Here is a 26,624-nt window from a genome sequence, read left to right on the forward strand (position 1 = left end):
GGGTCAGCAGCAAAGCAAAGGCCTCCCCTCAGCCCCTTCCCTACCTGTGCACTGATGCGGGCCACCAGAAAGCTCTTCCTGTTATCCAACATCGACTTCTCCAGGAGACACTCCTGAGCCTGGCCCTGGGGCGACACGTGAGGTGTACTCCCTCGCTCACTCAAGGCCTCCCCCTTCCCCTTCCCCTGGGGCAGACTGAGGGATCCCTCTTCACTGCCCTCTCCCCCAGCTGCCCCCACTCCAAGCAGCACCACCGTGCTCCTGATTCAACAAAGCCAAGGCCCCTTGCTTGTCCCTCAATGCCATCGGCACATGGCCTGGTCCAGGATCCAGGCCCAACTGCCCCCTCCCTGGCCATCCCCTTCCCTGGATTCAACTCCTCTCCAACCAGGGTGCCTCCTCACCAGCATGAGGTTGACGTTGAGAGTAAGGATCTGGCGGCTCATGTCGACGCTGTAGGCTTGAGGGAAGTGCTCCCGTAGGTAGGCGAAGGCGCCAGCTGCACACTGGAAGTGGGTACAGGAGACCTTCATGCCCTGGGAGGGAGTGGGAGGATGGCCTGTGTCCACTCCATGGGTCAGGATTCATCCATACTTGGGAGGCTGCCCCTCCCTGGTATGTCCACATGTTCCACTACTGCCCCTCTCCTCACCTCCTCAGACACCCGCTTGTCCATGGCCCCCAGCATGGAGTGCAGCGCTCCTGGGGAGGGAGGGGACAGTGTTAGGGGGCCTGGGGCTGCTCACACCCATGTGAAGGTGAGGCAGAGGGGGCACTGTTGTTATCCACAATCAAGACAACAGGGCTCTGAGAACCAGGGCAATGAGTCCAACGACACCCAAGCTGGAGGGAACAGGGAAACTCAGAAGTCCTGCCCAGCCCTCAGTCTCCTGCTCTGCATTTGGCAGAGGATGGAAAGGGCTCCTGTCCAAGGGGTCCAATCTTGAAGCTTCAGGGATGTTTGCACAGAACTCTGGGGCTCCCCAAGCTTCTCCCTTGAGTCAGGCTAAGGCTGACTAGAAGGGCAAGCTGATGCCAGCCTTGCTCTCCTCCTACCTGAAGCAGCCCAAAACCACAGTGGGGAGGGGCTGTCCAGTCAAAGAAGAAAGGCCCTCTCTCCCAGACAGAGTACACAGTGGCAACTCTGTGTGGCAGCCAGCCCAGTAGAGCCTCGCCCCAGCAGAGGCTCCCCACGGGCCCAGCCCAGAAAACAGTGGAGGAGCTGGTAGGGCTGTGGGGAAGTCAGTGGAGGGGTGGGAATCCTGGAGTCCTCCCTTTATCAGCCCACTGCCTTTGTGGCCATCTGAAGAGCTGAAAGCTAGGCTGGCAGGAGTGGGGAGTAGGGCCATGGGGAAGGGATCAGGCAGCTCACCAAGGTTGTAGAGAATACAGGCCTGCTCGTACTTGATGTCCTCATGGGCCACAGACTTGCCTGAGAAGATCTCTGTCCTGCAGACATGGCACCCCAGTTATTTCCAGGGCAGGAGCTGGCCAGGGCCCTGAGATTAGGTAAGGGGACTAAACACCCCAGTGTGGGGATGTGGGGAGGCCTGGGGGGACCATATGAGGCCATTCCCCATCCTATGCAGCAAGGAGAAGGGGGAAGGGAGGGGAAGAGCACCCCCACCACCCAGACTCCCCCTGGGATCCTCCAGCCCTGCCTGCGGCTCTCACCAGGTGACAGGGACAGCGGCCTCCTGGCCCGAGCCCATGGGGACCCGACTCTGCAGGTAATGAAGCTGGCCGAGGTACTTGCGGAGGACACTACAGCCCTCAAAGTCTCGTGGGACACGGACAGCATTCTGGGGGGGCAGGATGGGAGAAGCAGGCCTGATGTCATATGGGGCAGTGGACAGGCAGGCCAGCTAACCCACAAATGCCAGGAAAATGCATCAGAGCTGGCCGACTGCACACGCGAAGGGATCCCAAAAAGTCCATGACTACACCTATAATCGTTCAACAAAACACTGCACAAGCCAGGCTGGCAGCTGGCTGACTGAATCCATCCCACATAGTTTTTCTTTTTTTTTTTTTTAAAAAAAAAACGGAGTCTCACTCTGTCACCCAGGCTAGAATGCAGTATTCACTGCAACCTCCCGGGTTCAGGCAATTCTCCTGCCTCAGCCTCCCAATTAGCTGAGACTACAGGCACACGCCACCATGCCCGGCTAATTTTGTATTTTTAGTAGAGACGGGGTTTCCCCATTTTGGCCAGGCTGGTCTCGAACACCTGACCTTGTGATCTACCCGCCTCACTCAAAGTGCTGGGATTACAGGCATGAGCCACTGTGCCCAGCCCATCTCAAATATCTGAAAAGCAGTTTGCAACATGTTTTAAGTTTTTTACTGTACTTAACTTTTGGCCCACAGTTTTTAAAATTTAATAGAGACAGGGTTTTGCCATGTTGCCCAGGCTGTTCTCAAACTCCTGGGCTTAAGTGATCCTCCCACCTCTACCTCCCAAAGTGCTGGGATTAAAGGTGTGAGCTGCCACACTCAGCATGACCCACAGTTCTGTGTCTAAATACAGTAACAGACATCCAGGAAAGCACATGCTTGGATATGACCACAAGGATATTTATCACAGCATTATTACCAGGGTCAAAAACTGGACTCCAGGTCAGGTGCAGTGGCTCACACATGTGGTCCCAGCATTTTGGGAGGCCAAGGTGGGAGGATTGCTTGAGGCCAGGAGTTAGATACCAGTCTGGGCAATGTAGCAAGACCCTGTCTCAACAAAAAAGAATTTTAAAAATTATCTAGGCGTGATGGTGCCTTTGGTCCCAGCTCCTTGGGAGGCTGACGGAAAAAGATCAATTGAGCCTGGGAGGTTAAGGCTGCAGTGAGCTATGGTTGTGCCACTATTTTCCAGCCTGGGTGATGAAGCAAGACCCTGTCTCTCAAAAAAAATCAAAAAAACAAAAGGCAAAACTGGATACCCACCAAAATTTCCATTAAAGAGGACTGTTTTAAATTAATTATGTCAAGGCGCCTCACAAGAGAATATTCTGCAGCCATGAAAACTAAAGACAAGAGTCTCTAGTTATTCATATGTTAAGAGGCCTATGGCATACTATTGGGGAAAAAAAAAAAGTAACAAATGGAATCATACAAATACTGATATCCAAATAGGTACACAGGCCAGGCAAGGTGGCTCACGCCTGTAATCCTAGCACTTTGGGAGGCCGAGGCGGATGGATCACCTGAGGTCAGGAGTTCGAGACCAGCCTGGCCAACATGGTGAAACCCTGTCTCTACTAAAAATACAAAAATTAGCTGGGCATGGTGGTGTGTGCCTGTAATCCCAGCTACTCGGGAGGCTGAGGCAGGAGAATCGTTTGAATCTGGGAGGCGGAGGTTGCAGTGAGCTGAGATCATGCCATTGCACTCCAGGCTGGGCAACAAGAGCAAAACTCCGTCTCAAAAGAAAAAAAACAAAAAAACCCACAAATAGGTATATAAACAAAAAGAAAATTCAGAAGACTGTACACCATAATGTTAACCCTGATTATCTCTGGATGACAGGATTTAAGTAATTTATCTTATTCTATATAAATGGATAGATATGGCTGGGCAGGGTAGCTCACGCCTATAATCCCAACACTTTTGAGAGGCTGAGGCGGGTGTATCGCTTAAGCCCAGGAGTTCGAGACCAGCCTGGGCAATGTGGTGAAACCCTGTATCTACTAAAAACACAAAAATCAGCCAGGAATGGTGGTGCGCACCTGTAATTCCAGCTACTCAGGAGGCTGAAGCAGGAGAATCACTTGAATGCTGGGGGCAGAGGTTGCAGTGAGCTAAGGTTGCACCACCGCACTCCAGCCTGGGTGACAGAGTGAGACTCGGTCTCAAATAATAATAATAATAAATAGATAGATAGATAGATATGTATACATCTGACAGAGACATGTATTTAATTCTTGATATTGTTTATGTATTCTTTATATTAAACATTTTCAATATTTATGATAAACAACAGAGCTATTCTTATTTTGGGGGGAAAACAACAAAAAAACAAATGAACCCTCTGCTTAAACAAACAGGAAAGCAAACAATACATCCTCCAAGGAGCAGGTGCACAGTGAGGGGGATGGCCTGACACCTGTCTGCCCTCAGCCCCCTGCAGAGAGGACCAGAGCCCCTCACTGGGACTTAGCCAGAAGAAATCCTCCAGGACACTCCACTCTGGGAGCTCGGCTCTGAGCTCCCAGCAGGGATGCTCTCAGAAGGGGTACATACACCCTGGGGACAGTGGAACAGAAGAGTCAGGCACCAGTCGTACTCTCTACACCACTTCCCAGCAGTGTCTTGGGAGACTCTGAAACTCAGTCTCTTCTTTAAACAGGGATGATAATCTCCCTGGTAGTGAGGCCTCTAGAATGCCCAGTGAAAGGATAAGGCATGTCACAGCTGCAGCTCACAGCATTAGGCCAGTGCTTCTCAAATCTAGTCATTCTTATCATACCCCTCCATCATGACCTCTGCCATATCCAAATACCACTTGTACTTAACATTTTTCTTTAAACAACCCATTTTTAAAATTAAGAGCCACATCCTAAGCAATAACAGCTCTAAAATAACAGGTGTGATGTGCTAGCCACGCAGTTTTTTTCAATACTCACTAAAGTAGCACATATAAAAATATTGAAAAATCTTGGCCGGGCATGGTGGCTCATGCCTATAATCCCAGCACTTTGGGAGGCCAAGGTGGGAGGATCACTTGAGCCCAGGATTTTGAGACCAGCCTGGGGAACATGGCGAGACTCCGCTTCTACAAAAAATACAAAAATTGGCTAGGTGCGGTGATGCATACCTGTAGTCCCAGCTACTCAGAACTACAGGCTTGGGAAGGGGGAGAAGTGATTGAGCCTGGGAGGTGGAGGCTGCAGTGGAGCCATGATCATGCCACTGCACTTCAGCCTGGGAAACAGAGTGAGACCCTATCTCAAAAAATAAAAGGCCGGGCATACTGGCTCACGCCTGTAATCCCAGCACTTTGGGAGGCCGAGGCAGGCGGATCATGAGGTCAAGAGATCAAGACCATCCTGGCTAACAAGCTGAAACCCTGTCTCTACTAAAAATACAAAAATTAGCCGGGCGTGGTGACGGGTGCCTGTACTCCCAGCTACTTGGGAGGCTGAGGCAGAAGAATGGCGTGAACCTGGGAGGCGGAGCTTGCAGTGAGCCGAGATTGCGCCGCTGCACTCTAGCCTAGGCAACAGAGTGAGACTCCGTCTCAAAAAGTAAAATAAATAAAATAAAATAAAAAATAAGCCAGGTGCAGTGGCTCACACCTATAATCCCAGCACTTTGGGAGGCCAAGGCGGGCGGATCACCTGAGGTTGGGAGTTTGAGACCAGTCTGGCCAACATGGAGAAACCCTGTCTCTACTAAAAATACAAAATATAGCTGGGCATGGTGGTGCGTGCCTGTAATTCCAGCTACTCGGGAGGCTGAGGCAGGAGAATCGCTTGAACCCTGGAGGCAGAGGTTGCAGTGAGCCCAGGTTGTGCCAATGCACTCCAGCCTGGACAAGAGGAGTGAAATTCTGTCTCAAATATAAATAAATAATAAAATTTGTCTTGTACTTCCTAAAACCATCTTTGGGAAACAATGGAAGCAGTCTCCCCTCCAGATCCAAGAGATCACCTGCACGCTTTAATCCACCCAAGAATGCAGCCCCCTGTGGTTCTAGCCTGGTTTCTCAGACTCTTAGACGAGCTGCGCAGAGCCACACAGAGGAGTCTGAGAGAGAGTTTGATGCTGTGACGCCCCCACAGCATCCCCTGCACCTGTCGGTTTTACTCCCTGTAATCACAGAGCCAAGAATTTATTTCAGAGTTTAAAAAGGAAAGTCTTCCTAGAAACAACTATTCAAACCCTGGTTTTACAGATGAGGAAACTGAGGCTCAGATCAGGGAAAGAGGACTGCCTAAAGCTTCCAATAACTTTTTCACTGAAAGATTATTATCAGTGTCCTATGTAAGAAAATTTGTTCTGGGGTTTCACAAGTTTAAGGAACAGTGATCTAGACTAGGCATAGTGACTCACACCTGTAATCCCAGCATTTTCGGAGGCTGAGGCAGAGGATTGCTTGAGGCCAGTAGTTCAAGACCAGCCTGGGGAATATATGAGACTCCATGTCTACAAAAAATACAAAAATTAGGCCGGGCGCGGTGGCTCACGCTTGTAATCCCAGCACTTTGGGAGGCTGAGGCGGGCGGATCACGAGGTCAGGAGATCAAGACCACGGTGAAACCCCGTCTCTACTAAAAATACAAAAAATTAGCCGGGCGTGGTGGCGGGCGCCTGTAGTCCCAGCTACTCGGAGAGACTGAGGCAGGAGAATGCCGTGAACCCGGGAGGCGGAGCTTGCAGTGAGCCGAGATTGCGCCACTGCACTCCAGCCTGGGCGACAGAGCCCGAGACTCTGTCTCAAGAAAAAAAAAAAAAAATACAAAAATTAGCCAGGCATGGTGGTGCATACTTGTAGTCCCAGGTACTCAGGAGGCTGAGGTAGGAGGATCGCTTGAATCCATCAGGCAGAGGTTGCAATGAGCCGAGAGAGACTGCACTCCAGCCTGGGCGACAGAGTGAGACTCTGTCTTTAAAAACAAAAACAAAACAAAAAACAGTGATCTAGTCCAACTCCCACATTGCGGGGATAAATTAAACCAAGTCCCAGGAAGGGGAAGTGGCTACCCCAGATGGCCTTGTGTGAGCTTTTTTTGCGCTGGAAAAGCACAGGTCTGAAGGCTGCTGCTGGCTCACAGCTCTCTCAGGGGCTGCTCTACCCAGCCCATTGCTCTGTGCAGGTTGCCTGCCTTATGCTTTGGAGGATATGTCTCAGAGGATGCTTTGGAGATTGGTGGTAATGCTCCTTCTAGGGTGTGTTGCGTCCTTGTGTGTAGTGCGTGCCTGTGTGCACAAAATGATGGTTGTCCCAGGGGCTAAGATTATCTCACTGGTTTTCAAACTTTGTTCAAATAAACCCTTTTTAAAGATTCAATTTATGAGGAGGGTTCTGAGAAGACAGCATAAGAAGCTTGGTCTCCCCACCAAGACAAGCTGCACTGGCAGAATCTGACTTAACTCTAGATTCTATTAAAGGCTTGCAACTTATAGGCGAAGGCTTTGACAGTACAGTTCATTGCCATTAATTTTGGTCAATTTCAGCCCCTACCATAGTAGCAGCCACCCATCCCCCACCCCCAGCACCTGGGAGGTAGCTGTGCACCAGTTCCAGGAGCAGCTTGTGGGAGCCAGCATGGACAAAAAGGACTCTGTCCTCCAAATACAGGAGATCTTGCTGATTGCTGCTTCTGAACACAGAGGTACAGAGAAAGAGGCAGCTCCTCCACTATTGCACTTCCCTCCATGGCTGTAAATTTCTTCACCTCTAGCTGAAGTAACTTCCAAGGGATCTAAAGGCCTGGCATCTTTTCCCTTCTCCTTCATTTTTCTCTTTTTCCTCCTTTGGAAGGCAGACACTGAAGAGTAAGATGTACAAAAGCAACCACATATATAGGGGAAATGAGAAAATCACTGCACATGTGCAGGGAATGGTACAGGCTCAGAAAAGACCTGTGAAGACCTTAAATTTACAAGGCTGGGTGCTGCGGCTCACCTCTTTAATCCCAACACTTTGGAAGGCTGGGGCCAGAAGATCACTTGAGCCCAGGAGTTTGAGACCAGCCTGGGCAACACAGGGGGACTCCATCTCTACAAAAAATTTAAAAATTGGCTGGATACCGTGGTGTGCACTTGTAGTCCCAGCTACTTGGGGGCTGAGGTGGGAGGATGGTTTGAACTGGGGAGATGGAGGCTGCAGTGAGCCGTGATTGTGCCACTGCACTCCTGCCTGGACGACAGAGTGAGACCCTGTCTCGGGAAAAAAAAAAAAAACTTTGGTAAGTTTACATTTCAGGCTGATTCTTGGCACAGGGGTAGCCTACAACAATCAAAAACACAAAAACAAAAGCAGCAAATCCCGGGGAAGGGAGAGAATCTGATATCCAGAGATATGACATCATTCGATTCTTTTTTAATTTCCTTCAAGAATTTTTTATTTGCATTCCTACCTTGGTGATCTGGTGCAAGAGGCCTAGCTTTTGGCCTATCTCAGCTTTTCACGTGCCTTCCTTACTAAGTGTAATAATTTCTAGCTTTTCTTTTTTGAGACAGAGTCTCACTCTGTCGCCCAGGCTGGATGCAGTGGTGCGATCTTGGCTCACTGCGACCTCTGCCTCCCGGGTTCAAGTAATTCTCCTGCCTCAGCCTCCCTAGTAGCTGGGATTACAGGCATGCGCTGCTACCATGCCCGACTAATTTTTGTATTTTTCATAGAGAGGGGGTTTCGCCATGTTGGCCAGGCTGGTCTTGAACTCCTGATTTCAAGTGATCCACCTGCCTCAGCCTCCCAAAGTGATAGCATTACAGGCGTGAGCCACTGCGCCTGGTCTTGTACTAATTTTGAATAACTGACATAGAAAATATCTTCACCAGGCCGGGCGCGGTGGCTCACACCTGTAATCCCAGCACTTTGGGAGGCGGAGACGGGTGGATTACCTGAGGTCAGGAGGTCGAGACCAGCCTGGCCAACATGTTGAAACCCCGTCTCTACTAAAAATACAAAAAATTAGCTGGGCATGGTGGTGGGCGCCTGTAGTCCCAGCTACTTAGGAGGCTGAGACAGGAGAATCGCTTGAACCTGGGAGGTGGAGGTTGCAGTGAGCTGAGATCGCACCATTGCACTCCAGCCTGGGTGACAGAGTGAGACTAGGTCTCTGAAAAAGAAAAAAAGAAAATATCTTCACTCAGTAGACTAAATGAAAATGTATCCAAAAATTTACTGATGGGTAGTATACTGACAATAGTTGCTAACACTGCTGGGTTATTGCAAGGATTGCTATGTGGTCCATGATAGGCAAGAAAACACTAATAGCTACTGATTTCTATGGCATGTATCTACATCACTGGTACTCAAGCTCAGCCATGCCGGTGCAGACTCTCAGACTTCTAACAAAAAACACGTTGTTATCCAATAGTACATACAATAATCAGGAAAAAAATACAACATACCTCATTTTATTGCACTTCGCAGGAGCTGCGTTTTTTACAGACTGAAGGTTTGTGACAATTCTGCATCACACAGGCCTGTCGGCACCATTTTTGCAGCAGCATGCGCTCATTTCATGACTCTGTGTCACATTTTAGTAATTCTCACAATATTTCAAACTGTTTTTTATTATATATCTGTTATGGTGATCTGTGATTGGTGATCTTTGATGTTACTATTGTAATTGTTTTTGGTGCCATGAATTGCACCCATAGAAGACGGCAGACTTATAAATGTTCCGTGTGTTCTCACTGCTTCACTGGCTGGCCTTTTCCTGTCTCTCTCCCTCTCCTCAGGCCTCCCTGTTCCCTGAGACACAATAATATTGAAATTAGGCCAATTAATAACCTTACAATGGCCTCTTAAGTGTTTAAGTGAAAGGAAGAGTCACACATCTTTCACTTTTTTTGTTTTGTTTTCTAAACAGTCAGGATCTCACTCTGTCACTCAGGCTAGAGTACAGTAGTATGAACATGGTTGGTTCACTGCAGTCCCAACCTCCTGGGCTCAAGTGATCTTCCCTCCTCAGCCTCCTGCGTAGCTGGGGACACAGGTGGGTACCATCATGCCTGGTAAATTTTTTTTGTTTTCTGTAGAGACAGGGTCTCGCTATGTTGAGGCTGGTCTCAAACTGCTGGGCCTGAACTCCAGGAGGAACCGATCCTCCTGCCTTGGCCTCCCAAAGTGCTGGGATCATAGGCATGAGTCACACGTCCAGCTGTCTTTCACTTTACATCAAAAGCTAGAAATGGGCCGGGTGGTTTCTTTTTTGTTCTTTTTGAGATGGAGTCTCGCTCTGTCACCCAGGCTGGAGTGTAGTCGCATGATCTCAGCTCATTGCAACCTCCACCTCCTGAGTTGAAGCAATTATCCTGCTTCAGACTCCTGAGTAGCTGGAACTACAGGCACATGACACCACACCCACCTAATTTTTGTATTTTTAGTAGAGATGGAGTTTCACCATGTTGGCCAGGCTGGTCTCAAACTCCTGACCTCAAATCATCTGCCAACCTCGGCCTCCTAAAGTGGTGGGATTACAGGCGTTGAGCCACCGCGCCCGGCCTAGGCAGTTTCTTTATCTCCCTATCAAACCAATCCTGCCTACCCATGCATAAAAAGACAATACTATCCTCCTCCTACCTGTCTGAGCAACTCCAGCTTCTTCAGTTCTTCATTGTAGGCTTCTGGGTTCTCTCCATAATTCTTCAGGACAAACTATACAGAGAGAAGAACATAAGCCAGTGGCAGACAAGACCCCCGCCTTGCCCTCTGAGTCCTGGGCAAGCACCAACCAGGGCTCAGGATTAAGTGCAGACCTACAACCATAAGCATGTCTCCTGGACCACCAGGAGCTTCACCTCCTGAACAGGCAGCACCAAAATGCCGACCACGAGAGCCTTGACTCTCCACCAACACTCTGGCAGGTCCTCCTAATGCTGCAGCCTCTCTACAAAGTCCAGGAGTCTGCCAGCTCAGGAAGCCAAGGAACTCAGCTGACTGAAATGGGGTCCTAATAAGGATTCCAGAAAGGGTCACAAACTCAAGCCTCTCTAGAAGATTGGGCCCTGCTGTGTTTTCGGGTGACAACCATAACCCTAAGCTGATAGCAAGTGCAGGCAAGAGGCACCAAACAAGAGTGGGAACAGAAAGCCTCTCTCACCAACCCATCCTCCCGGCCTGGGAAAAGATAGCATAGAAATATGTGATCTGCAGTGTCCTCATCTGTGAGGAAAGACCTGCAGCTGTGTGAGGAGAATGGCCCAGGTGGGAGAAGGTGAGAAGGGGAGGTCACTACCCACATCAGAGAGAGCACCAGAGTGCCTGTCCACAGTGGCACTCACCACCTCCAGAGCAGACTGTCTTGGACAGTGAGCATACACACCCACCTGGAGGCACAGGCTCAGCCCAAAGGGCCCCCTGTTCAACTCAGATCACCAGACTAAGGCAACTGCAACTGTCCCTGTTGCAGTACTTGCTGCTGGTGTCTTGGCTAGCAATCTTGGAGGCCAGATCCACTCACGCCACAAACACTAAGAGCACTGATACCCACCTCACAGGGCTCCTTAAGGCTACGACCAAGGTTTGCAAGGTAGAGAGAGAGGTGGCTGAGAAAGGCTGAGATGAGGCAGCCTGCTCTGTCTGGGAGCACACTCACTCACACCATGTGTGTGGCCCACTCATCTTTCCTGGGGTCCCTTCCCAGGACCCAGGATGCATGGCTAAGGAATCAGCCACATGGGAACCAGGAAGCCTGTGTGACAGCTTCTGTCTGCCTGGTGAGCAAAGGGAGAAGAGGAACAGATGGCAGGGAGGCGATAGCTGAGCTAATTACAGCACCAAGCAACCCTTTCCCAAACCTCTGAGTCTAACCCTGTTCTCCTGTTGGTTTCAGCTCCTGAAAGTCCCTGTGTCCATAAGCTCTTTTCTCTCTCCCCATGCCACCTCTGTCCTGGACAACCCACCCCTTCAAATCCGTCCCTTACCAAGTGGCCAGAATTGTTATTTCTAACACAACTCTGAGGTCACTTCTAGCTTTAAATCCTTCTGAAACACACACACACCCTTAGGGAGAAGACAGAGCAAAACATGCTTATCTCAGGACAGTGAGATGATAGGAAATGATGTATAATCTAAAAAGAATGTGTGCAGTAGCATCCCAAAGCCCCTAGGACCAAATCTAATCTTGGCACAGAGTTTATGACCCTGCACAACCTGTTCCTGGCCGGGGGAGGTGGCTCAAGTGTGTAATCCCAACACTTTGGGTGGCTGAGGTGGGAGGATCACTTGAGGTCAGGAATTAGAGATCAGCCTGGGCAACAGAGCAAGACCCGTCTCTACAAAAATAAACAACCTGCTCTCCACAACCTTCAAGGATTGTCCTCTGGCACCTCCCAGGGACAACCGGCCAACAGTACTTGGGAATTACTGCTCTCAGGTATCAATGCTTATCTACATTGTCCCTACTTTCTCTACTAAGACTCAGCCGAAATGTCACTTCCTTGAATATTAGCTGCTCTTCCGCTCACATTCCAAACATGCTCCATCATACTGTGTGCTGACGGCAGGGTCACGACAGTGACCCCAACCTCAAACAATAAGCATTAAGGAATGGTAGGGGCCTTATCAGATGTGTTGTATACTCAGCAAATGATTGCTTTTACAGGAAATGCAGAGGACAGATGAACACGAAAAGGAAACACTCAGAAAAATTCAGAAAATGGGGCAACAATGAACCCACTCTCTTCAAAAAATTAATGTCATGCAAAAGGAGGGGGTTGAGCAGTGGACTGTTCTAGATTAAAAATGATTAAACAGGTTGGACATGGTGGCTCAAGCCTGTAATCCCAGCACTTTGGGTGGCTGAGGTCAGAGGACTGTTGAGCCCAGGAGTTCCAGAGCAGCCTGGGCAACATAATGAGACCCTATCTCTACAAATTTAAAAAAAAAAAAAAAAGAAAGAAAAAAATTAGCTGGGTATGGTGGCCCACGCCTGTAGTCCCAGCTACTCAAGAGGGAGAGGTGGGAGAATCAGCCTGAGAGGTTGAGGCTATGGTGAGCTGTGTGCACACTCCAGCCTGTTTCCAAATAAATAAATAAATAAATAATTAAAGGGACAGAACACAACTAAATGCAATATGAGAATCCCAACTGGATCTGAGTCTGCAAAAAAAAGAAAAGTCATAAAAGATAGGGGAAAATTATTGCAGATTTTCTTAGGTATGATAATAATATTGTGATTGTGTAGAATGTCCTCACTCTTAGGAAATACATGCTGAGATGTGTCCGGGAAAAGTGATGTCCAAAACTTACTTTCAAAGGGCTTGTGGGATCTCTATCTCTTCTGTCTATCTATTTAATCAATCTATCTATCTATCTATCTATCTATCTATCTATCTATCTATCTATCTGGAGAGAAAACAAATAAGGTGAAATACATCCATCAAATCAATCTATCTATCTATCTATCTATCTATCTATCTATCTATCTATCTATCTATCTATCTATCGAGAAAACAAATAAGGTGAAATACATCCATCAAATCTATCTATCTATCTATCTATCTATCTATCTATCTATCTATCTATCTGGAGAGAAAACAAATAAGGTGAAATACATCCATCAAAACTAGATAGCCGGGCACGGTGGCTTACGCCTGTAATCCCAACACTTTGGGAGGCCAAGGCAGGTGGATCACTTGAGGTCAGGAGTTCGAGACCAGCCTGACCAACATGGTGAAACCCCATCTCTACTAAAAACACAAAAATTAGCCAGGCATGGTGGTGGGCACCTGTAATCCCAGCTTCTCGGGAGGCTGAGACAGGAGAATCACTTGAACTCGGGAGGGGGAGGTTGCAGTGAGCTGAGATTGCACCACTGCACTCCAGCCTTGGCCACAGATCAAGACTCCATCTTAAAAAAACAAAACAAACAAAACAAAAAAACAAACAAAAACTAGGTAACGCACTGGGTGCAGTGGTTCACACCTGTACTTCCAGCATTTTGGGAGGCTAAGGCCAGAGGATCACTTGACCCCAGGAGTTCAAGGCCAGACTGGGCAACATAACAATAAATCCCATCTCTACAAAAATTAAAAAATGAATCAGCCAGGCGCAATGCACACCTGTAGTCTCAGCTACTCCAGAGGCTAGGGCAGGAGGATCACTTGAGCCTAGCAGTTCAAGTCCAGCCTAGGCCACATAGAGTAAATCCCGTCTCTAAAAACAAAACAAAACAAAACAAAACAAAAAACTAGATAGTGAGAATTTGGGTGAGCACTGAATTATTCTTCCAATTTTTCTATATGTTTGAAATTTGGAAAACAAATGTCTTAAGAGTTGCTGAAGAGCTAAATGGTACCTGAATACCACTTTCCCCTATCAGTGGTTTTTATTTAGCCTTTTGTGGGTCCTTTGAGAATATGATAAAAGCCACGAAATAAATCCCCCTAGAAATTTTCAACTATGCACAAACATAAGGATTTACCAAGAACTTTAGGGAGCTGACAGTCATTTAACAATCCTCGGGCCGGGCGCGGTGGCTCACGCCTGTAATCCCAGCACTTTGGGAGGCCGAGGCGGGTGGATCACAAGATCAGGAGTTCGAGACCAGCCTGGCTAACATGGCGAAACCCCGTCTCTACTAAAAATGCAAAAATTAGCCAGGCATGGTGGCTCATGCCTATAATCCCAGCTACTTGGGAGGCTGAGGCAGGAGAATCGCTTCAACCCGGGAGGAGGAGGTTGTGGTGAGCCGAAGTTGCACCACTGCACTCCAGTCTGGGAAACAAGAGCGAAACTCTGTCTCAAAAAAAAAAAAAAAAAAAAAAATCCTCACTCTGATCTATCCAACTCCACCCTCTCTCCACTCCCTCCCTCAAAAACAATGACGACAACAACAACAAAAACGCAACTATAAAAAGTGGCCTTGGGTTGGGCATGATGGCTCATGACTATAATCTCAGCACTTTGGTAGGTTGGGGTGAGAGGATCACTTGAGGCTAGGAGTTCCAGACCAGCCTGGGCAATATGATGAGACCCCCATCTCTACGAAAAAAAAATTTAAAAATTAGCCAGGAGTGGTGGTGCATGCCTGTGGTCTCAGCTAGTTGGGAGGCTGAGGCAGGACTGCTTAAGCTCAGGAGTTTGAAGCTGCAGTGAGCTATGATGGCACCACCTCACTTCAGCTGGGGTGTCACAGTGAGACCCTGTCCGTATTAAAAAATAAAAATATGCCAAGCACAGTGGCTCATGCCTCTAATCTCAGCATTTTGGGAGGCCGAGGTGGGCAGATCATTTGAGCCCAGGAGTTCAAGACAAGCCTGGGCAACATGGTGAAACCCCATTTCTACAAAAAGCACAAAAATTAGCCAGGTGTGGTGGTGTGCACCTATACTCTTGGCCAGTTGGGAGGTTGAGGTGAGAGGACTGCTTGACGCCAGGAGTTCAAGTTTGCAGTGAACCATGATTGTGCCACTGCACTCCAGCCTGGGTGACACCGTCTCAAAAATAATTAATTAACTAAAATATTTTTTTAAATGTGGCCTAAGCTATGAGGTAAAACTTGACTATATGAGAGAATGTTCTGTGGTTAACTCCTTTGCAGTAAGAGGTTTCGCCCACCATTAGGTTAGAGAAAACGAGTAAAAGTGTAGCTCAGAGGTCTCGTGGGATAGAGGCCAAAGGAATCAGACGGACAGGAGACTCCTATGTCCTAGAAACAAGGCTTCCCGTGATATCACTAGGAACATCTGACCCTGCTGTTCACACAATGGTGATGGAAGGATGCTGCTCCCACCCCTAGCAAATCATGCCTAGAGGTCACATTCTGTCTGAATCTCATCTTGGTCCTCCTGTAAGATCAGCAGCAGACGCTTACTGAGAACCTACCACAGGTCAGCCACTGTGCTGAGTGCCTAGTAATCAGTCTGTCCTTACAACAACCCTAAGAGGTAGACACTATTATCATCACCACTTTATAGATGAGGAAATGAGGAAACTGAGGCAAAGAGTTAGGGTATTCACCAAGGTCACGGCGCTAATAACTGATGGGGATATGATTGAAACCCAGGCATTTGGGCTCCAGAGCCCATGTTCTTTCCATATTAGACCATTCCATTTCTATTTAAATTGTTTTTATTTTTTATTGTTTTATTTTATTTTATATTCGAGACAAGGTCTTGTTCTGTTGCCCAGGCTGGAGTTACAGTGATACTGCAACCATAGCTCACTGCAGTCTCAAACTTCTGGGTCCAAGTAATTCTCCTGCCTCAGCCTTCCAAGCAGCCAGAACTACAGGCAAATGCCACGATACTCAGCTAATTTTCTGTAGAGGTAGTGTCTTGCTATATTGCCCAGGCTGCTCTGGAACTTCTAGCCTCAAGCAATCCTTCTGCCTCAGACTCCCAAAGTGTTGGGATTACAGACATGAGCCATTACATCCAAACTTTTTTTTTATTTTATAGAGACGGGGTCTCACTATGTTGCCCAGTCTGGTCTCAAACTCCTGGGCTCGAGCAGTCAACACACATCAGCCTCCCAAAGCATTTCTATTTTTAAAAAATATGGTTCTTACAAACAACTCTGAAAAACAGGCACAGAAAATGAATCCCTGGCCACACAGTGAGTCAGTGGAGCAGCCAGGATATTTGTTATTATTATTATTTGCAGCCTGTTAGAAGCAAAAAGGATATTTTTAAAACCCTAACAAAATCCTCTGTGACTGCTGATCACTCCTCCACTAAAAAAGAAGAAAGAGGCTGGGTGAAGTTCCTGGAGTAAGGGACAGAGACCTTGTCCCCATTTTGCTATGGTCTGGGACTCTGCAGAACTCGGAACAGTCTAGCGAGAAATATGAAGCTCCAGTGGAGCTTGAGAAGGCAGGCCCAGCAGCAGACCAGGAGAAAGAACGAGAGGCCCTGACAGGAACCCAGTACCTACACAACTAACAGGAAGAAGACCAGAGAACCTCCAAAAACAGCCAGGCTTTGGAATAGCTGGGGATCCTTTTCTGAAGGAGTAAGAGAAGACCCGTGGAGAGCTCTCAGTGAGGGCACATCCAGGGATCACAGCCACTGAGGGGAAAAAGAAAAGAAAGGAGTTACCAGATTACAAGTGGGAAACAGTGCCCCTGAGTTGCTGTGAAATCTGGGCTTGGTTTTTTGTTTTTTTGGTTTTTTTTTTTTTTTAGAAATGGTCTTGCTGTGTCAGGCAGGCTGGAGTGCAGTGGTACTATCATCGCTCAATGAAGCTTCAAACTCCAAGTGATCCTCCCACCTCAGCCTCTTGTGTGGCTAGGACTACAGCTGTGTGCCACCATGCCCAGCTATTTTTTTTTGAGACGGAGTCTCGCTCTGTTACCCAGGCTGGAGTGCAATGGCGCGATCTCGTCTTACTGCAACCTCCACCTCCTGAGTTCAAGCAATTCTCCTGCCTAAGCCTCCCAAGTAGCTGGGACTATAGGTGCATGCCGCCATATGCGGCTAATTTTTGTATTTTTAGTAGAGATGGGGTTTTGCCATGTTGGCTAGGCTGGTCTCGAACTCTTTTTTTATTTTTCCCTGAGACGGAGTCTCAGTCCCCCAGGCTGGAGTGCAGTGATGCGATCTCGGCTCACCGCAAGCTCCACCTCCTGGGTTCACGCCATTCTCCTGCCTCAGCCTCCTGAGCAGCTGGGACTACAGGCGCCCGCCACACCACCACGCCTGGCTAATTGTTTGTATTTTTAGTGGAGATGGGGATTCACCATGTTAGCCAGGATGGTCTTTATCTCCTGATCTCGTGATCCGCCCACCTCGGCCTCCCAAAGTGCTGCGATTACAGGCATGAGCCACCACGCCCGGCCCTGGTCCCGAACCCTTGACTTCATGACCCACCCGCCTTGGCCTCCCAAAGTGCTGGGATTACAGGCGTGAGCCACCGTGCCTGGCCCCAGATAATTTTTATTTTTATTTTGTAGAGACAGGGGTCTTGCTATGGTGCCCAGGCTGGTTTGAACTCCTGGCCTCAAGCTATCCTCCCATCTCGGCATCCCAAAGTGCTGGGATTACAGGCGTGAGTCACCATGCCCAGCCTAGGCTTGGCTTTTTTCTTTTTTTTTTTTTTTGAGACGGAGTCTCACTCTGTTGCCCAGGCTGGAGTGGCGCAATCTTGGCTCACTGCAAGCTCCGCCTCCCAGGTTCACGCCATTCTCCTGCCTCAGCCTCTCCGAGTAGCTGGGACCACAGGCGCCCGCCACCATGCCTGGCTAATTTTTTGTATTTTTTAGTAGAGATGGGGTTTCACCGTGGTCTCGATCTCCTGACCTCGTGATCCGCCCGCCTCAGCCTCCCAAAGTGCTGGGTTTACAAGCGTGAGCCACCGCGCCCAGGCAGCTTGGCTTTTTTCATGTGTAAAATGGGGTTAATATCACTTGCTACATCTAGTTCAGAGCTGTCATAAGGATTCGAGTTATTTCCTAAACAGGGAAGGAAGACGCTCAGGTGAAAGTATTGTTTACAATAGGCCAAGACCTGTACTAAGAACTTACAAGCATTAGAAAGACAAACTCTGCATGTTCTCACTTATTTGTGGGAGCTAAAAATTAAAACCACTGAATTCATGGAAACCAACAGTAGAATGATGAATACCAGAGGCTGGGAAGGGTAGTGGGAATGGTGGGAGGTGGAGTGGGAATGGTTAATGAGTACAAAAATATAGTTAGATAGAATGAATACAATCTAGTATTTGAGGCTGGGCATGGTGGCTCACACCTGTAATCCCAGCACTTTGGGAGGCCAAGGCGGGTGGATCATCTGAGGTCAGGAGTTCGAGACCACCCTGTCCAACATGGCAAAACCCAGTCTCTACTAAAAAGACAAAAATTAGCTGGGCATGGTGGCAGGTGCTTGTAATCCCAGCTACTCAGGAGGCTGAGGCAGTAGAAACGCTTGAACACGGGAGGCGGAGGTTGTGGTGAGCTGAGATTGTGCCACTGTACTCCAGCCTGGGTGACAAGCGCGAAACTCTGTCTCAAAAAAAAAAAAAAAAAAGATCTAGTATTTGACAGCAAAACAGGGTAACTATAGTCAGCAATAATTTATTACGTTTAAAAATAAAAGTATAATTGGATTGTCTGTAACACAAAGAAAGGATAAATGCTTGTGGTAATGAATACCCCATTTACCCTGATGTGATTACTATACATGTTTGGCCATATCAAGTACCCCATTAATTTTTGTGGGTACATAGTAGGTGTATATACTTATATACCTACTTAAGCCCAGGTGTTTGAGACCAGCCTGGGCAACACAGTGAGACCTTATCCCTAAAAAAATAAGCAAAATTAGGCCGGGCGCAGTGGCTCACGCTTGTAATCCCAGCACTTTGGGAGGCCGAGGCGGGCGGATCACGAGGTCAGGAGATCGAGACCACAATGAAACCCTGTCTCCACTAAAAAAAAAAAAATACAAAAAATTAGCCGGGCGTGGTGGCGGGCGCCTGTAGTCCCAGCTACTCTGAGAGGCTGAGGCAGGAGAATGGCATGAACCCCGGAGGTGGAGCTTGCAGTGAGCCGAGATTGCGCCACTGCACTCTAGCCTGGGCGACAGAGCGAGACTCCGTCTCAAAAAAAAAAAATAAGCAAAATTAGCATAGTATGGTGGTGCATGCCTGTGGTCCTAGCTATTCGGGAGGATGAGGTGGAAGGACCACTTGAGACCTGGAGGTAGAGGCTGCAGTGAGCCGAGATCACGCCACTGCACTCCAGCCTGGGTGTTACAGCAAGACCCCATCTCTAAAAAAATAAAAATAAAAAAGAACTTGGAAGCATTAATTTTGATTCTCAGACGCTTATGAGGTATATTATTAGTTCCATGTTTCAGGTAAGAAAAGTGAGGACTAGATTAGTTATGTAATCTTCGTGGCAGCTAAAGGTCATTCAGCTATTAAACGAATGAGAGGGGACCTAAACCAAGGTCTGATTCTAATAGCTATGCTATTTCCATGATGCTACTCTGCTATTTTACTGAGCACCAAACAGTAGAGAATTTTGTAGCTAGATGAGATCACTGGAAACATCCATCCTGGTCCTGCCAAGATTTTGCAGATTAGAGAAAGGGGAAACCACAGATGAGCAATGATAGTGCTAGGACCCCAAGATAGATTTCCTGACTCCAGGCCTAGTATTAATCCCTCTGCATCACCTTCTCTTGTTACTAGTATGTTCTCATTCTTCTATGTATGCTTTGCTCTTAATTTGACATAACATTTGGAATTTCATCATGCTAATTTTTTTTTTTTTTTTTTTTTTTTTTTTTTTTGAGATGGAGTCTGGCTCTGTCGCCCAGGCTGGAGTGCAGTGGCGCGATCTCGGCTCACTGCAAGCTCCGCCTCCCGGGTTCACGCCATTCTCCTGCCTCAGCCTCCCGAGTAGCTGGGACTACAGGCGCCCGCCACCGCGCCCAGCTAATTTTTTGTATTTTTAGTAGAGACGGGGTTTCACCGTGTTAGCCAGGATGGTCTCGATCTCCTGACCTCGTGATCCACCCGCCTCGGCCTCCCAAAGTGCTGGGATTACAGGCGTGAGCCACCGCGCCCGGCCCATCATGCTAATTAAAGCAATAAGCCCAGAAGAAAAGGCAATTAAAAGGCATCACATGTGTTAGTTTTACCTTTGTTCACCAATTACATTGTTTCTTTTTTCTCCAGTTCCAGGGTTGACTCAAATGTAGGGCATTCCTTGGGCTACTCTAAGAAACAAACTTTTTTTTTTTTTTGAGACAGGGTCTCTGACACCCAGGCTGGAGTGGCGAGATCTTGGTTCACCACAGCCTCAACCTCCTGGGCTTAAGTCATACCCCCCACCTCAGCCTCCCGAGTAGCAGGGACTACAGGTGTGTGCCACCACACCACACCTGACCTGACCTTTTTTTTTTTTTTTTTTTTTTTTTTTTTTGTGGAGACAGGGTCTTGCTTTGTTGCCCAGGTTAGTCTCAAACTCCTGGTCTTGAGTGATCCTCCTGCCTTGGCCTCCCAAAGTGCTGGGATTACAGGCATGAGCCAACGTGCCTGACCAGTATTGTTAATTAATACATTATATGTTCAGCTACTAAATTTCAAATGAGACTAATTATATTCAGAGAATGGCATATTGCCAAGTGAAATCTTCAGCTCCTTGGTCCATGTCAGCAAGCCTGAAAGAAAACCACCACAGGCCAAGAGTATTGGGGATAAGAACATACCTTCATCTTCCCCTTGTCTAATCCCTACGATAATACTCAAGGCCTCGTTCCCACATCTTTTCTGAATGGCCCCTTGCCTGTCTGAAAAACACAGTGAGGAAGACTCAGGTTACCTCTCCCAGAAGGTCCTAGAACTAGACTAGGTCATTCAACCAATGCTTGTTAAGCACATCCTATACACAAATATTTTATTACGTCCTGAGTAAAGGAAAGAATCTGGTCTAAACTCTAACTGAAATGGATATAGGCCTCTGGTGTATGAGATTCAAGTCAGAGAATAGTGGACAATCCAGGTCATCTGTGCCTGGAGCTGTTCTGCTGCAAATACAAGTGAACAGACAGGCTCAGGCAACTGGGTGACTCCAAATCTGTGACAAGAGATAAGGCAGGTCACCACCACAGGTAACTGGCAATGTCCCATGCCCCTCACTGCTGAGCAGCCAGAGGCCTTTTAGGCCTCTAGTCCTCTTATTTACCTTTCTATGTGTGTGTTTGTGTATGTACATACATGTGCAAGCTAGTTTTTCAAGAGCCAGCCATCCCATGGAAAATCTGGAAGGAGAAAAAAATTCCATAAGCCTGAAAAACGAGGCTTCTACCTGGATGTGAATAAAATGAACAGTAAAAAAAGGCAACAAGAGTGTGCACTGTGGGCCGGGCACAGTGGCTCATGCCTGTAATCCCAACACTTTGGGAGGCCGAGGTGGGCGGATCACTTGAGGTCAGGAGTTTGAGACCAGCCTAGCCAACATGGTGAAACCCCGTCTCTATTAAAAATAAAAAATTAGTTGGGCGTGGTGGTACACACCTGTAATCCCAGCTACTCGGGAGGCTGAGGCACAAGAACTGCTTGAACCCAGGAGGCAGAGGTTGCAGTGAGCCGAGATTGCGCCATTATACCCCAGCCTGGGTGACAGAGCGAGACTCTGTCTCCAAAAAAAAAGAAAAACCAGTGTGCACTGTGTGGTGCAGGCTAACCCAGTGGTGGACAGCAAGACAGTCTGAATTTAGAGGAGGGAAAAGCTCTTTCTTGTTTCTGGCCCAAACACTTGCTGGGTGGCTGAGAGGACCCTAATGAAGTACAGTTCAACCCATGTGATAAACAGGAGGAAGGGAATTCCAGTAAGGGCCTGAGCAAGGGCAGTGACCGGATGTGGAAGGAAGAGAAGCTGAAAGTTCTCATAGGAGAGGATTGGGGAGTGAAGTTAGAGAGGTAGGCTGAAGCAAGCTGGGGTCAGGCCATGAGCAGCCTGATGGGAAAGTAGAGATTTAGAGATCAACTCAGCCAGAGTAGGAGGATGGGAGATGAAGAGAAGCCAAGTGACGGGCAGGGTGGCTACCAGCCAGATGTACACCTGCACTTGAGGATGAGGGTTACTGTGTAGATTACTAGAAGGTAAGTTTCAGGAAGACAGGGTTTTGTGGTGTTTTTTTTGGAGACAGGGTCTCACTCTGTCACCCTGACTAGAGTACAGTGGTGTGATCTTGGCTCACTGTAACATCCACCTCCTGGGCTCAAGTGATCCTCCCACCTCAGCCTCCTAAGTAGCTGGGCTTACAAGGCGCACACCACCATGCCCAGCTAATTTTTGTATTTTTAGTAGAGATAAGGTTTCATCATATTGGCCAGGCTGGTCTCAAACTCCTGGACTCAAGCAATCTACCCGCCTCAGCCTCCCAAAATGCTGGGATTACAGGTGAGAACCACTGCTCCCAGCCAAGACACAGGTTTTTGTCACCACTGTACCCAGGGCTGGCACATGACAGGCACTCAATAACTAGTTGTTCAATGAATGAATCAGGGATGAATGTAACAGCTCAGTCCAAGTAAGCTGGACTTGAGCTCAAGTACAGCTGGTTAAGGGCAAGTGTCTGGGCCAGAAAGAATAAAGAACTTCAAACAGTAATACCCGAGGCCAAATCACTCACTGACAAAGAGGACAAGAGTCATCCATCATCAGTTTCCAGTGAATCAGCACTCTGGCCTCCAAAGCACAAGTTAAGAAGATGCAGGGCCAGCAGCATTTCCCCACTAAAAAATTACGTGGGTCTGGCTGGGTGTGGTGGCTTATGCCTGTAATCCCAGCACTTTGGGAGGCCGAGGCAGGCAGATCATCTGAGGTCGGGAGTTCAAGACCAGCCTGACCAACATGGAGAAACCCCGTCTCTACTAAAAATACAAAATTAGCCGGGCGTGGTGGCGCATGCCTGTAATCACAGCTACTTGGGAGGCTGAGGCAGGAGAATCACTTGGACCCGGGAGGTAGAGGTTGTGGTGAGCCAAGATGGTGCCATTGCACTCCAGCCTGGGCAACGAAAGCAAAACTCTGTCTCAAAAAAAAAAAAAAAAAATTACATGGGTCTAGTATCTTAACCTAAAGTTTGCCACTGCAGTTCAAAACCATCCTGCTTTTTTGGCTTCTATTTCACATTATGCCATAATGGAAGGCTTGTCCACTGGGAGTGAAAATCAATACTAGCCACCAAGAAAGATTTGTCAAAAGCCCAGCACTTTCAAACAACGAACCCCTTTACCTGTCTGGAAAACTCCTATCTGTCCTTTAAAATCCATCTCTGAGAAGCCTTCCCTGATGGCCCCTCCTCAGGCTGGTATTTCTATACACTGCAAATACTTCTACTCTTTTTCTTTTTTTTTTTTTTGAGACGGAGTCTCGCTCTGTTGCCCAGGCTGGAGTGCAGTGGCACAATCTCGGCTCACTGCAAGCTCCGTCTCCCGGGTTCATGCCATTCTCCTGCCTCAGCCTCCCGAGTAGCTGGGACTACAGGCACCCGCCACTATGCCCAGCTAATTTTTTGTATTTTTAGTAGAGATGGGTTTTCACCGTGTTAGCCAGGATGGTCTTGATCTCCTGACCTCGTGATCTGCCCGCCTCGGCCTCCCAAAGTGCTGGGATTACAGGCGTGAGCCACCGCACCCGGCCTACAAATACTTCTACTCTTAATGTCATCACTATAATTTTTTAATTTCCTCTATGAATTCCTTGAAAAAAAAAGGGGTGTCTCTTATTTGTCTGCTTATCAGGGTTCAGCATAGTACTTAACCAGTTGATGTAAACAGAACCAATTTTCACCCTTCTATTCTAAATTAAATTCTAACCCTCAGCTCCAATTCACTGGCAGAGGTTCCCACAGCTCAGAGCAAGGATAAAGAAGGACAAAGGTACCAGTGGCAGAAGGCAGAGAAGGGGCTCTGCAGTTGGGGAAGGGGGTGCAGGTTGGGAAGAGTCCCCAGGCTGCAGTGGTGTCTGCACAGTCTCCTCCAATGTCTGTGGAAGGAATTGTTTCGTATCTGATACCACCTCGGGCTAAAGGGCTAATGAGCAACTCCTCTCCTGGAGGCCCAGGTGCATCTAGGGAAGTCACTGGTCACACAATACCCTTTGGGCTCGGTGTGAATGGTCAGAGCAGCAAAGGCTAAGTTCAAACAAAAATTCTTCCTAGGAGTTTCTGGGCCAAGATTTTATCTACTACATTCCCATATATTTATGGTCACCATCTCTAAATTTCCGCTTAGCTGTAATTCAATCATTTGAGAAACATTTTTCTGACTGCCAACTATGTAGAGGGTACACTGTTAGGCTCTGGGGAACACAGAGATGCTTCTCAGGTAACATATACTTTAACAGGGGGGTTAAAACACAGCATACATAACTGTCACCAGGGAAAAGATGAAAAGAGTTAAGGAATTAAGAGAAGAGAAAGATTAATCCAGGTAGAAAGATTAAGAAAGGCTCTGCAGAAAGGAGAGCTTAAGTAGACCTTGAAAGTTGGATGAGAGACAAGAAAATGAATTCACAGAGATTGAAGAAGGGCACCTCACCACCCCACAGGGCAAAATGAGAGCTCTTCTAGGCAGGAAGAATTCCATGACCAAAGGCACAGAAGAGGAAACAGAGTATGGTAAGGAAACAGCAAGTGACTGAGAACAGAATCTAGGGTACCACTATCAGATGCACACAGTAGATGAAGCACACAGTGGGGACTCAATAAATGCTGAAAGAACTGGGATAAGTCTAATGGAAAACTAAAGATACTGGCTCTATTCCAAGACTCCGCCAAAACAAACAAACAAACAAACAAAACAGATACTGGATCTATTCTATAAAATAGAAAACAGGAGTTTTGGCCAGGCATGGTGGCTCACGCCTGTAATCCCAGCACTTTGGGAGGCGGAGGCGGGTGGATCACGAGGTCAGGAGATCGAGACCATCCTGGCTAACACGATGAAACCCCCTCTCCACTAAAAATACAAAAAATTAGGCAGGCGTGGTGGCGGGTGCCTGTAGTCCCAGCTACTTGGGAGGCTGAGGCAGGAGAATGGCATGAACTCAGGAGGCGGAGCTTGCAGGGAGCCGAGATCCCGCCACTGCACTCCAGCCTGGGTGACAGAGTGAGGCTCCATCTAAAAAAAAAAAAAAAAGAAAAAGAAAACAGGAGTTTTGTTGTGTCTTAGAAAAATTCATCCAATTGTATTTGTATGAAAGAGCAGATGAAGGCCTGTAATCCCAGCACTTTGGGAGGCCAAGGCAGGCGGATCGGGAGTTCGGGACCAGTCTGACCTGAGGTCGGGAGTTCGAGACCAGTCTGACCAACATGGCGAAACCCCATCTCTACTAAAAATACAAAATTAGCCGGGCATGGTGGCGCATGCCTGTAATTCCAGCTACTAGGAAGGCTGAGGCAGGAGAATCGCTTGAACCCAGGAGGCTGACGTCGCAGTGAGCCGAGATCCTGCCACTGCACTCCAGCCTGGGCAACAAGAGCGAAATTCTGTCTCAAAAAAAAAAAAAAAAAAAAAAAGGTAAAAAAAAGAAACAGCAGATGAAGAAGAGAGCAATGTCTGGATAACAGTTAACAAAAGTCTAGAATGTTGTATCAATTACCCTCATTTCCTGGGCCCAAGAGGCTAGATGATGGATTCAAACACTGTCTGAACTAAGGCAATGGTGTATGGAGAGAAGAGGGCAGACAGCTTCTTGGGAAACTACTTCCAAACCCATTTTCTTTTTCCTATTTGTTTTCCCAAGCATCTCGCTAAGTGGTGCACCATCTAGACTGGGGCTTACTCTGGCATCTGCTGTGCTAAGCCCACAAGGCCCACCACCTGCGACGGCCTCCTGGTTGTTCCTTTTCACTTCTGCTCTAGCCCTCAGTGCTACCAATACAGCGGATGTCTCGGAGGGCACCTGTGTTCAATCACCATACCTGGACCTCTCCACAGAAGTTCCTTGCCTTAGTCAACGCCAAACCTGCCCGTCTGTTCTTCCAACACAGTAAGATTTCTCTGAGCTCTACAACACTGTTTATGCCCTCCAGTCGGTTACGAAAAGCAGTAACCCTCCTAAAAATGTCATGGAATTGTATTGTTTGGTCCAAAGAGACTCCCGAATGGGAGACCACACAGAATCGCAGCAACTGTAAAACAAACCCTCACCGCAGGGGTCGGGCATCTCCCTGGGCCACCGGGGCTCACGTCTGAAACACACGCCCTGAGCCATCCCCAGTGTCTGTCCCAGGCGGGTCGTGGACTTGACAGCGCACCGAGGGCCGGGCGCAGCAGAAGAATCCGCACGGTCAGGGCCGCCCACCGCTCCCGCGCGGGGCGGTCCTGGTATGGAGGAGGGGCGGGGCAGAACTGGGTCCCGAGCGTCAGAAGGAGGAAGTGTGGTGCCTCAGTGGGAACTGCGGATGACTCGAGGAAGAAGTCGGGTAGCGGGTTCAGATGAGGATGCAGGTGCTAGCACGGGGCTATCGGGGAGAAGAATGGC

The 26,624-nt window shown here is 48.1% G+C and overlaps 1 protein-coding gene across 4 annotated transcripts in view; it reads right to left on the bottom strand.

Moving 5' to 3' along the window:
* Nucleotides 1-26,624, bottom strand: part of PTPN23 (protein tyrosine phosphatase non-receptor type 23) — a 34,085-nt gene that overhangs the window by 7,018 nt on the left and 443 nt on the right. Inside the window, exons 2-7 of one of the 4 annotated variants that reach the window (XM_055279299.2) lie at nt 10,259-10,333; nt 1,675-1,802; nt 1,373-1,449; nt 653-702; nt 405-536; nt 45-125 (exon numbers count right to left, since the gene is read on the bottom strand). In XM_055279299.2, coding sequence (XP_055135274.2) covers nt 45-125; nt 405-536; nt 653-702; nt 1,373-1,449; nt 1,675-1,802; nt 10,259-10,333 — 543 coding nt within the window. Of the gene's footprint in view, nt 1-44; nt 126-404; nt 537-652; nt 703-1,372; nt 1,450-1,674; nt 1,803-10,258; nt 10,334-26,624 lie in introns of those variants that run through there. The other 3 variants (XM_063609248.1, XM_063609249.1, XM_063609250.1) reach the window with 3 other exon arrangements.

The sequence above is a fragment of the Symphalangus syndactylus genome, chromosome 1, assembly GCF_028878055.3.
Source record: "Symphalangus syndactylus isolate Jambi chromosome 1, NHGRI_mSymSyn1-v2.1_pri, whole genome shotgun sequence".
In the NCBI taxonomy this organism is placed as follows: Eukaryota; Metazoa; Chordata; class Mammalia; order Primates; family Hylobatidae; genus Symphalangus; species Symphalangus syndactylus.